We start from the raw sequence: 12,500 nt of genomic DNA, 5'->3' as shown, positions 1-12,500 counted from the left end.
CAGATACAGATGCTTCTCGTCCGTGTTTGTGCACGTTCTGTAGAAAACGACGCAGTACCACCGGAAATCACTGGGGGGGGCGTTGCCAGGATTCCAGCAAGACCCCATAAATATCCAGCAAATAAGTGACATGAAAAAAAGTAAATTGGATTGATTTTGGGTTTTCGTTTAACCCAACATGCTTACATTTGCTCTATAAATAGACAACTTCCTGTTTGCCCCTGATTGGCCTCTCATTCCTACTTTGACAGAAGACATCGTAGGATTCATAAGAAATGGCTCCAAAGCTAATGGCAACTCTTTAGGAGAATCCGTAAATCGACTTCCTGTTTGCACGAGAAGCATCGACATGAATCCCGTCGAGTCAATCGATTAGCTCTCTCTCTTTCTCTGCCCACCCCGCCGTTTCTCACCGTGGGCCTCATCCAGCGGACGCCGTGGGTCTTGGAGGATCTCGGGCCGAGCTCGTTGAACCCGAGAGACGAGGCAGCGCACGGGAACAATTGATCCTCGAACAGCCGCCCGCTCTGGGCGGTCTGGGCTCTCAGTCGCTCGAAGTCCTGCCCCAGAAACTTCACAGCGTTGTGGTTCTGTCCCAGACCTTCGTCCCGGTCCCGCTGGCTCCTCACCTGGACGGCCATGCCAGTGGCGTAGATACGTTCCTCCATCCTGGGCTTGTGGCTTTAACAGTTTTAGTGTGTGTGTGTGTGTGTGTGTGTGTGGAACTACAAGGTGGTGTCTAAATGTGTCCTTAACTGAAGCGGCAGCTGTGGGCTATACTGTCGCTGCAGTTTGTCGTAAAGCGCTGATGCAAATCTATTATAAAAGGTGATAATGGCTTCAAAGCTCAATTATAAATCATCAATAGCCAATGAGAAGCGCATAAAATATCGATGAACGATGGCCGCTGCTTGTGGCTCTGCTTGTAGTCGGACTCAACAGTAAATCACACGTGCGTGGATGAGCGTTCCCGGGCTCTGGTCCTCGCAGCGACGGTAGATTCTCGCACGGGTCCATTTCCCAGAAAGGCTGAAACCCAAAAAAGAAAGATTTTTAGAATCGTGACGCTGAACAGAGAAAGTCGTTAGCGAGAGACCTGCCAGCACGGAAATGCTCGCTATGCAAAAGACACATTTGATTGTGTGCGTGTGTGTGTGTGAGTGTGTGTGTGGTATAGCCGTGGTTTTCTGTCACTCTTAACGCACAATGAAGGCCGACAAATAAAAGCTCTCTCCGACTCTTTAATTAAGCAGAGGGAGACGTGTAAAGTGGCGTTAGCGCCGCCGTCGCCCCTTGACGGAACTGGAGCGTCGGGAAAAGTTCGAGTCCTTTGCTTACTTCTTTCACTTGCGTTCGTCCTTTTTTAACACAGACAAACAAGGTAGACATGAAAGGCAGGGTTATTTTTAGCTTCCGCGCCTGCCTTTCGACGCTGCCCGCCCACCAAACGCGGTCGCTTTTTTCGTCTTCCTGTAAGAATGTGCTTCGAGCATGCTAGCGTTTCCATTCCTGGGCAGGAGCCGCACCCATCCGAACCATCCACGTGAAGGTGCTGAGAAACGTTCCTACAAACAAGGACTAACCTAAACCTGTAGAATCAGCGAGTCCCCGGTTCAGACTAAAACAGTTTTGCAATGTGAACCTGCTAGGAGACAATATCTTTACTATTGGGGAGACGGTTGGCTCAGCAGGGTGTTCATTCCGCTCACCAGCAACAAGACCTTCCAGCTGATCCGGAGGTATCCCAGGCTGTTCCCAGGCTAGTTGAGATATGTAACCCCCCCCCCCCCCCCCCCCAACAAAGAACCAGATGGCCCGAAAACACCTTTGGTTTGCTTCTGTCATCGCAAAGGAATAAAAAATGTCACTGAATTGGCCAACAAAGATGTTGCGACACCTCGCCCAGACTTGGGAAGCAAGGCCATCGCAAGTGTCTTACAGGTGGTGGGCGTCTTACAACAGGTCAAGAGGTCAATGACCTTTTTTTTTTTTATAACAGTTTAGTCATTATATCATTCTGTAAAGCTCTATAAAACATGAAAGAGCCTTCAGTGCAACTGGTAAACTCTGATTCTACAGAAAATGACTATCTGAACATGGAAATCTTTTTTTATTTTGTTGGGTTTTGTGTAGCACACAGCAACAACATCTATTTTGTAAACTGTGTCCTGAATATTAGCATCACATTAAGATCCGTTTTAAATAAGCAAATGCAAAATAAGGATGTGACCAAACAAGTCCTACGAAGTCCAAGAAAAACAAACGACACTCCTTTGTAAGAGACACACACACGAATGAAATACTGTTAGGAAGACACTGCAGAACGACAACAAGAGGCTGACCTTTAAATAAAGATCAATCAAACCTTTATTTAGTGGTCTTGAAACAATGTTTGCAAAACACACATGTTGGGTTGTAAACCTACTTGCTGTAATTACGTGTATAAAGGTTTACACCCTCCACTTGTCAGTGGATATTCTGCCAACCACAAGCTAAGCTAAGGAGCTAAAAAAATTTTTTTAAACATACAAAAGATAAAGTGTCTGAATTTATTCTTTGACACAGGTTTGGGTGTTTTTCTTCAAAGAATCATAAAGGCTAGAGTTTGAATTTTGAACTTTTAAAGTGACCTGACTGTTTATTTATAGTGCCAAAAAAAAGAAAAGAAAAGAAAATCTATTTAGGTGTTATTAATTCATAAACATAAAATGAATCAAGGGCAAAAGTATGCCTGCTCCACATACATCCCTGCAGTGACATCCAGGAAATGCCAGTTCCATCTGGATATGATGAAAATTTAATTTCCACGTATATGAAACACACTCAAAAACCCTCGCCTCACACACACACACACACACACACACACACACACACACACTTAGTTATCCTCCACCTCGCTGCAGGTAGTGACACACACGAGAAATGACAGGCTGTTGGCTGCATATCGAGACGCATGAGCAAAGATCCTAACATTTTTTTTCCACCAGTCAGGATTACAAAACGGACAAATACTGGAGCTTCTGGTGGATCTCACTCAGTCAGACGGGGAACCTGGTGGGAAAACAACTACCTGTAATTGCATAATTGCACACACCCAAACCACAGAGTGTTTATGTGTATTTACTCCATTCCTTTGTTAAAGGGAGGGGGATCCGCGTACATGTATAATACCTTAATCATAAACAGTTATAATCCAATTTGAGGAAGCGTATGTGTCCATGTAGGTGAAAAGTGAAATAAGCAAATATGAGTGAAGCCTGTTTCACATTTGTTCTGATGCGCGTCTGAGGTCCCTCCTCCTGAACGCATCCATGAGTTTTGTGTGTGTGTGTGTGTGTGTGTGCGTGCTGAGCATGCGTTCTGGTGTATTTTTTTTTTTTTTGCATGCTTGCGCCATGGAAGGAAATAGACCTGCTGCACAGAGAAACCAGACACGCAACTGTGTCCGACATGGGGAAATAATCGCTGACGTCTAACAGATTGATCTTTAGATTTTGGAACAAAAGAAACCGGTTCATAAATGTACATATGGGTGTGTGTGTGTGCGCGCGCACCCTTGCGTATAAGTCAACATGGCTCACACAGATATATGTCCCTGAGATAAACGACCAACTACAACTTTTCTCAAGTTGACCGACGCGAATCGTTTCGGATAACCTTCACCGTCAAACTGGATTCGGATCCATAAAAGCCTGCGCGGATCAATGCAAAGAGATTCTGAAGCCAATATACGCGTTTTGCGCAACTCAGCAATCTCAGGATCGCAAAAAAAAAAAAAAAAAAAAAAAGTTCATGTCAGGATGTCAAAATCAATATTGTTTCAGGGGCTTTTACGCACCGCGACACAAACTGTAAAGTGTGCGCAATGTTGCGAGAGGAATCTTGTATTTACCTTTCCCGTTGTTTCCGGTATGAAGCAGTTTTGAAACATTCAATTTGCCACTTCAGGTTTCTCTTCTCCCGTCCATGTTGTTCAGCGGAGGCTCGTCCACTCCCCTGCGCGCTCTAACATCGGGTAGAATTTAAGAAACGCCCTGCAGCTTCTGCTCCGATCAATGTGCGCCCCCCCCCCGTCCCGGTGAGTCTGCGCACTGGCCGCTGCTCTTAAAAAACACCTCACTGAAAGGGGGGGGGGGAGAAAAAAAACACGCTGTGTTTTCATGTAAACGTTGTCTCAAAAAACAAAACAAACAAATAACATATAATCGCATAATATTATTGTGCGTTATTGTAGAAGACGTCTATGTGTCCATATATAGCCTCTATGCATGAGTTTACTCCAGGCCATGTATTTTAACTTGCATTACATTTCAAACTTAATGTCAGTAGTATACTTATTTATACTATGGCATGCCCAATAATAATAATATTATATTAGCACACATGCACGACGTTTCTCGTCACTGAGTCAGTTGCAAACGTTAACAGTGCTACTACTTAAGCACTACACACTTGTAGAATCAACATTTCACAATTTACATCATATTAAATAGAATAATAATGAAAATAAAAGACATACACACAAAAAAAGGTATGATTTGTTACAGACAAACGTTTTCACAAACATCAATGGGTTCACTAAATATATTAATACATTTTGATATATGTATATATATATATATTAATAATATATATAACACAAACCACCGTAAATATATTTCGGAATGTCACGTTGGATTGAAGGACTGAACGTTGACCTCTAGTGGTTAAATACGATGTTCCTCATTTGGAACTTCATATCCCATCAGGCACTGCAACAGAGGGTTTCCCGTTCTGCGCCGCGTGCGACGCGACTTCCGCTCGTATCGCTTCCGCCGCCGCCGTTGTTCCTTCGAAATCCCCTCAACATGGCATCCGACGGACCACCGGGCACCGACTCTCTGCCGGCTGATTTAGCGGGTGCTATCGGGGCGTTGAACACATGGAGCAACTCGGAGCTTCAGTCGAAGCTGGCGCAGCTCGGGGCGCCCGCGATGGGTAAGAAAAGTCCCGTGGGAGACGTGGAGCGCCGAAGAAATTCACTGTGTTTAGCTAGCGGAAGCTAGCAAATAGCTAACGCTAGCTAGCAAAATGGCTAGCGCTAGCTAGCGAAATGCAGTGTTTCTAGGCTCGTTGTGTGTTGCAATTCACGGTCATTAACATGTAAATAAGTTAAAATACATTTTCATTAAAGAATAAGACTTCCGACAGAGCAATTATAGCACATTAGTAGACGGGTTTTTTCTTTGGTGAATGTTAAACCTGTTGTGTAAAGACCCAATACATTTGTTGACGTGTCGGTGCAGTAACAGGCTAATGAATGGGCATTTCTCCCTTGAATTAAAGTATTCGTCATTTTTCAGGTCCCAGGGAGGAGCTGATTGACCGACTGAAGGGCTACATGATGCAGGTAAATGTATCCACAATTACCCAGCATTGTGTTAGCATGCTAACAAATCAGGGTGTGTGTGTGTGTGTGTTTGCAGACAGGGATACTGCTCATCAATCCTAACGATGACAAACCCATGGGATCACAGGTAAATCAAACCTGAATCGTCGCTATAATGAGAAATGAGCCTCGCTTGCTACTCAATGTGATATTTATACACCTTTTCAGGTGCCAGGAATGCCTCCCCTGCCCCCGATGCCCATGCCGCCGTTGCCTCCCGGTATGGGCATGCTCCAGGCCATGAGCATGATGCCCGGGGGGCCTCCGCCACCGGGCATCCACATGGGCATGGAGCCTCCGGGCATGTTGCAGGATGACCATCTGAAGATGGTCCAGCAGAGAGCAGCCATGATGTTGCAGCAGGAGGAGAGAGCCATGCACGAGGTGAGGGTGCGCGGGACTGCGGGGGTTGATGGTGAGGTGGCTGGTTGGGTTTGGCGTTAGCCATTATAATTTGAATATTAGGAGTAAAATGCTAGATCTATTTATTGACTGTCTCTGTTGGCACAGGGCGATCCCCATGGCATGGATGAACACGATCTTCTGGAGCAGCAGACCAGGGCGAGTCGAAGAAGCGCTCGCATTTACCTTAGACAGAACATTTAGGAAAAACATTCCACTCTTGAGGAATTTAATTTTTCCATACACTTTGAAGCGAATCCCCTTAAAACAGTTTGTTCATCTTTTCATGTTTTTTTTTTTTTCTTCCTCCACTCCAGATTTGAATAAAAATATTTGTTTCCCCCCCCCCCCCGCTTATGTATCAGGCGGCGGTTCTGCTGGAACAGGAGCATCATCATCATCATCATCATCAGCAGGAGATGGTGCAGATGGGGGGGCCCCGGGGCATGCCCACCGCCGTCGTTATAAGGGGTACGTTACCACCTATGAAGGATAATTATTTGTTTGGTAGAAATATTCCCATCCTAAAAAAAGCCTCAAACATTTAAAGCTTTTGCAAATGGATGCCCCCCCGTCCCCCAGGTCTGGATCCTCATGCGCCGCTGCCGCCTGGTGTCAGCATGTTGCCCATGCAGAAACAGAGAGTGCCCCCGCCTCCAGGAGAAGATGCCAGAGAAGTGAGCCAACCCCCCCCCGTTAGTTTCATTATTAGGTTCCATTAGTGGTTTTCCTTCCTTTCTTTTCCCACTCAGAGCAGATTCTGAATATTTATTTTCAAAGATAACTTCACTGATAGTTCTCCTGGTATATATAGGCAGAAAACTGTTGTGGTTTTTGAGGCACTTGTTCCCTGTTGGTAAGTTCATCTCTTCCATTCCAGATGTGGCAGATTGAGGAGGTGAGCGTCAGCGGGCCGAAGATCCCTCAAGTTCTGGAGAAGATCCTGCAGCAGAAGGAGATCAGGCAGGAGCAGCTCGTCGACCCCGCAGGTACTTCCTGTTTGAGGGGGAAATCTGAAACTCTTGATGGTTAAAGTAACTGTTTCCTGTCTGTGTGTCCATTGGAGGATGATTATAATATGATTAATCTTCGTCCCGTTTGTCGTCTCGGCCGTTATAGAAGATGAAGACGGTGACGAGGAGATGAACTCATCCGCTCTGGTCGTGTCTGAGGCCGACGACGACAACAGCCAGATGTCCAAGAAAGACGTAAGATTGATTTTATTCTTAGTTTATGTTGCTTCTATTTTTATTTTTTCATTCGATCGGCTTTCCAGAAAAACCGCAGACGCCGAAACCGCAAGAAAAGGAGCAAGCAGAAGCGCGCCCAGGAGAAGAAGGAGCAGGCGGAGCAGCAGCAGAAGGGGAGCAGCAAGGAGAAGGAGACGGAGGTGGAGATCGAGTACGTGGCCGAGGAGCCCGAGATCTACGACCCCAACTACATCTTCTTCAAGAGGATCTTTGAGGCTTTCAAGGTGGACCGCCTCGTTTCCCCCCCCTCGTAGGAAGGAGGCCGTCACGACTCTGCTTTAATTCTTGCCGTGACGTTCTCTCCTCTTCTAGCTGGCCGACGACGTGAAGAAGGAGAAGGAGAAGGAGCCCGAGAAGCCGGAGAAGCCGGAGGCGATGGTGCTGCGGAAAAAGGGATTCGCGGACGAGCGGGACGACAGCGACGACAGCGACGAGGTTCGGAATCCCTTTTCGAATCGTCCCGGGGGGGGGGCGGACGAAATCTCGTTCTGATCCGGCGAAACAGTTTTTTTTTTTGACGTGCAGGAAATCAGAAACGATGCGCCGAAACTCTCCAAGAAGAAGCTGAGGAGGATGAACAGGCTGACCGTGGCGGAGCTGAAGCAGCTGGTCACCCGTCCCGACGTGGTGGAGATGCACGACGTGACGGCCCAGGAGCCCAAGCTGCTGGTGCACCTGAAAGCCACCAGGAACACGGTGCCGGTGCCGCGCCACTGGTGCTTCAAGAGGAAGTACCTGCAGGGCAAGAGGGGCATCGAGAAGCCCCCGTTCCAGCTGCCCGACTTCATCAAGAAGACGGGCATCCAGGAGATGAGGGAGGCCCTGCAGGAAAAGGTGGGGGGGTGGGGGTGGGGGGGGTTGGTTTAGACGAGAGGCCGAGAAGGAGAAGTCGAGACGCTTTTTTTTATTTCGTCTGCAGGAGGACGCCAAGACCATGAAAACCAAAATGAGAGAGAAGGTGCGCCCGAAGATGGGGAAGATCGACATCGACTACCAGAAGCTCCACGACGCCTTCTTCAAGTGGCAGATCAAGCCAAGCTCACCATCCACGGAGACCTTTACTACGAGGTGCCGGGAGCGCCCGGGGGTGTCGCCGCGGCAACGTCCGTTAGCGCCGGCTCGGTTAGCTTCAGCGTCTTTTTTGCGTCTTCAGGGGAAAGAGTTTGAGACGCGGCTGAAGGAGAAGAAGCCGGGCGACCTGTCCGACGAGCTGCGCATCGCTCTGGGGATGCCCGTTGGTCCGGTGAGAACCAATCAGCACCCGGCGTTGAGTCCGTGGACACGCCGACCAGTCGAACGCAGTTTCGCGCTCGCGCCGAGGAGTTTGCCGGTTTCCGGGGCCTCTGAGCTCACCTGTTTGCGTCTTTTTGCTCCAGAACGCACACAAGGTGCCCCCGCCTTGGCTGATCGCCATGCAGAGGTACGGCCCCCCCCCGTCCTACCCAAATCTCAGATCCCCGGACTCAACTCCCCCATCCAGACGTAAGAGGAAAACACGCGGGAGATATCCCACCCGTATCCGATCCGATCTGTTATTAATGTGGAATGCCACCCCCCCCCTCTGCCTGTTAGAACTGCACGTTTGGTTACCACGCCGGAGGCTGGGGGAAGCCGCCCGTCGACGAAATGGCAAACCTTTATACGGCGACGTGTTCGGAACGAACTCGCCAGACTTCCAGGTGGGGCCCCGCTATCTCGCGCAGACGCTGAAAACGTGAAACGGTTGAGCCGAAACGCAAAATGTCTGCCGAGCAGGCCAAAGCGGAGGAGGAGGAGGTGGATCACACGCCCTGGGGAGAGCTGGAGGCGTCGGACGAGGAGTCCTCGGAGGAGGAGGAGGAGGAGGAGAGCGACGAAGAGAAGCCGGACGAAACCGGCTTCTTCACGCCGGCGGACAGGTTCGCGGGGGTTCAAAGGGGCGGGGGGGGGGGGGGCGTTTGAGGACACCGATGGGCGTGGCTAAACATCTGAGCGGTTCGGTTTCAGCGGGCTGATCACCCCGGCGGCTTCTCGTCCGTTCCCGCCGGCATGGAGACTCCTGAGCTGATCGAGCTGAGGAAGAAGAAGATCGAAGAGGCCATGGACGGGTGAGTCGTCGTTTTCAATCTGAGGACGGCTGAGGGACGGGGACAGGGACGGCAGCTCAGACATCGTCTCGGGTTTTGTTCTGCTTCCAGGAACGAGACGCCTCAGCTCTTCACCGTCCTCCCCGAGAGACGCACCGGTCCGGTGGGAGCAGCCATGATGGCCTCGACGCACATCTACGACATGTCAGGGGTGAGTCCAGCCGTGTGTGTGTGTGTGAGAGACCGGGGCGTTTCTATAATGGGGGGGGGGGTCGGCCTTAAAGCGGGGAATTGGATTGGACCGAGTCGCCGGCGTTTCTGTGATTGTTAAAGCCTCCGTGCTTTCTTTGAACCGCCGTCTTCAGGCCGCGACGGGTCGCAAGACGGGCGGCGGGCACGAGTCGCATGGCGTGGAGGTGGCGCTGGCGCCGGAGGAGCTGGAGCTGGACCCCATGGCCATGACGCAGAAGTACGAGGAGCACGTCAGGGAGCAGCAGGCCCAGGTGGAGAAGGAGGACTTCAGCGACATGGTGGCTGAGCACGCTGCCAAACAGAAGGTACGCAAATTCAGAGTCGTCCTCCGATCGGGAATAAACGTATCGATCGGAGCCTGTTTGTGGTAATGATGCGATTATTATTTAAACCCCTCCCCCCTTCTCAGCAAAGAAAGAGGAAGGCCCAGCCGCAGGACACGCGAGGCGGCGCCAAGAAATACAAGGAGTTCAAGTTCTAGAGTAGGAAAAGGCGAGACGACGACGAAGGAGGAGGAGCTTCTAAACCTAAGAGGATACGGTCTGCAACACCACCTGACCCGTAGCAGCTAACACGCGTCTGTTTTTTAACGATGGACGGCGATTTTGTGACGTACCTCTATTTTACTCGGTTGTTTTTTTCTCTAAATGTAACGATGCTCTTTATTTTCTGTTTTTTTGTAAATAAATGAAGCGATGACGAGTTCACCGTGCTGCGTTCCATCCCGTTTGTCGGGTCCCCTCGTCTCCACGCGAGAACATAATATACACAGAAACATGCAGCAAAACCACTTTAGAGATCTGGTCTCATTCCTGTCAGAAGAAGAAAAGATGCAATGCAAGCAGGCGGCAGTTACCGTCCCTTGCCACTAGGGGGAGCGCGAGGACCCTGACCGCCTGGAACTGACCTACATACGTCACCTGCGGTCGCATTGGGTAAACAGTGGATCACGTGATCACACGCACAAGTCAGCAAAAAAACTGTTTCGCATTTATGAGTTGCGGTTATTTAAATAAAACGTTTCGGTGTGTTTATTTTAAAGCGGGAAAATATAAATGCTGCTTTTTTGTATTTGCTTTATCTTTAGGCTTCGGACTGTTTTGTTGCCTTTGTCACTTTATTGTGTTATCCGAACACACATGCAATCCGGTGCGTGATTGCGAGGTAAGCAAAGGTTTAACAAGAATAAAAATAAAAAGCAGACACGCTTTTTTTATTGTATGATAGGTTCTAGATTTTCATCTGTAAAAGTAAGCGAACATTTTGGTTTCGCGTTCCTGCAGTTCAGGGAAGGGGTTAACGAGTTCATAGTACTGTATATAACCGGTTTTCCCACCTTTGGGATGTCTAAGGGCAAGTGTGCGCGAGGGCGTGCGTGTGAAAGACAAATGGGAATCGTTTCACCAAATGGGTTAAAATTCAACGATTCACAAATGCACTCATCGATCTTCAGGAAAATCATCGGGGTGCGCGTTAAATGTAAAATACTCACTCGTATTAAAATACATTCTAAGGTGAAGATGATGGGTCAATATTGACATCGGTTTAAATCGATATCTGGCGAGAGGTGGAAGAGGTTGTCGCAATTGGTGTTAATCATCTATTTGATTTGTTTGCGAATGATTAGCAGGAACTATAAACCGAGTCCAAGAAGAGTTGGATCCAGTAGCTCGGAACCATTTAGATGATGCACAGAAGCTTTACCGGAAACAGCCGATAGGTGTCATATTTTGACAAAGAAAAGAAAAGAGTGACACTTTACAGGGTAGCAGGGACCCGACTTGACCCACAAGAACTTTGTAGACGGAGGCAAGGAAAGTCTTCCCTTTACCAGGCAGAAACCTTGGACAGAACCAAGCTTTCACACCAGGAGCTATTTGGTGTGCTTTAAATGTGAGGGTGTCCAGCAGAGGTGGAAGGACGCAGCCCTGGGGAGGAGGTCCGAGGTAGGCATAGAAACAGCAATAGTATAGCATGCACATAAACTTGAATAAAATCAACTTTCAATTAGCATCAGAGGCTTCAGCTGAAGTTGACAGTGCATTATTAAAAGCTTATTTTTCTTTCGAATTAACCTGATTTGTTCATCCCTCTCTGCTTTACTCTTTTCATGTTCTGTTGATTTCATTATGGCAGAGAAAAGCCAATTGATGACATCCCTGTAAAAGAACCACGGACAGAAAACAAACTTTAGAGAAAGAGAAATAAATGTCATAATAAGAATGCCGCGAAAACATGGCTGCCACCACGTATCAATTTATGTTGCAAACTAAATTGATTTTATAAATTCCAAGAAATGTTTATATATTTTTGTCAATGTATTTACATAATATAGGTCTGTGGTTTTATAGTTAATCAGGGTTCCCTTTAAGACTCATTTGAAATAGACCGTCTGATAAATCCAGAACTAAAAAGATCAGTGACAAACGAGGTAATGGCATCACTGCAATAAAAAAAAAACATTCACATAGATTTTAAGACGGTGTATATGAACGCTGATTTGTGCAGGCAGTAAACAAACATGTATATTAACCATCCCTGATCATGTTTTACAATACAGGCCCCTGTTGACCAAGCTCACCTGACACGACAGAGTTGCTCATTACATGACAAGGTTGCCTTGGCGATGGAGTGATGGACAGCAGATGTAGAACACTTGGCCTGGAAGTCCTCCTCCAAAGTCCGCAAAACATACTCAAAGAGCATGCGAACAATCTCACATCGAAGTCTCTTTGTGTGGTCCTAGAGGCCAGAGGTGCAGGCAGAGAGACGCACCAGCTTAACAAAATCATACATTTGTGTATCTGTATATACAATAGTGATAATATATCTATAATTATTTTGTAAAAAAAAAAAAAGTCAACATCACAATGAAAGTTTCCTTTTCAATCATTTTCCCCTTTCGAATCCTGTTTAACACCACTAATGGTGCTGTTTATTACTGTGCAGATATCGTCCAGTTTAACTGTCATTTTCTACACATAATCTACCTGTTTGTGTTCCTGTTTGTTTATGACCAAGGTCAACAAGTCCCAGTTCCACGGAACACTGGTTCTATCGGCCATGTGGTGTCTGCAATCAAAAAGCGGCTTTAGTATACAA

At 47.7% G+C, this 12,500-nt stretch overlaps 2 protein-coding genes across 2 annotated transcripts in view; one reads left to right on the top strand and one right to left on the bottom strand.

Moving 5' to 3' along the window:
- capn1 (calpain 1) overlaps nt 1-668 on the bottom strand; it is an 8,593-nt gene extending 7,925 nt beyond the window's left edge. Inside the window, exon 1 of the mRNA XM_068755738.1 lies at nt 414-668. Coding sequence (XP_068611839.1) covers nt 414-668 — 255 coding nt within the window. The remainder of the gene's footprint in view (nt 1-413) is intronic.
- Nucleotides 669-4,847: 4,179 nt separating this feature from the next.
- Nucleotides 4,848-10,103, top strand: sf3b2 (splicing factor 3b, subunit 2). The gene is given in 25 exon segments (XM_068755598.1): nt 4,848-4,977; nt 5,343-5,389; nt 5,466-5,516; nt 5,597-5,812; nt 5,939-5,989; nt 6,196-6,301; nt 6,413-6,507; nt 6,711-6,819; nt 6,950-7,038; nt 7,107-7,304; nt 7,393-7,515; nt 7,606-7,914; nt 8,000-8,114; nt 8,117-8,148; nt 8,234-8,323; nt 8,457-8,554; nt 8,556-8,562; nt 8,653-8,704; nt 8,707-8,759; nt 8,836-8,978; nt 9,067-9,074; nt 9,077-9,167; nt 9,258-9,357; nt 9,512-9,703; nt 9,808-10,103. Coding segments are annotated over 25 exon segments (2,577 nt in total). The 3' UTR covers nt 9,880-10,103.
- The last annotated feature ends 2,397 nt before the right edge of the window (nt 10,104-12,500 follow it).

This window comes from Brachionichthys hirsutus, chromosome 23 (genome assembly GCF_040956055.1).
Source record: "Brachionichthys hirsutus isolate HB-005 chromosome 23, CSIRO-AGI_Bhir_v1, whole genome shotgun sequence".
In the NCBI taxonomy this organism is placed as follows: domain Eukaryota; kingdom Metazoa; phylum Chordata; class Actinopteri; order Lophiiformes; family Brachionichthyidae; genus Brachionichthys; species Brachionichthys hirsutus.
This window is presented reverse-complemented; position numbering and strand designations above follow the sequence as displayed.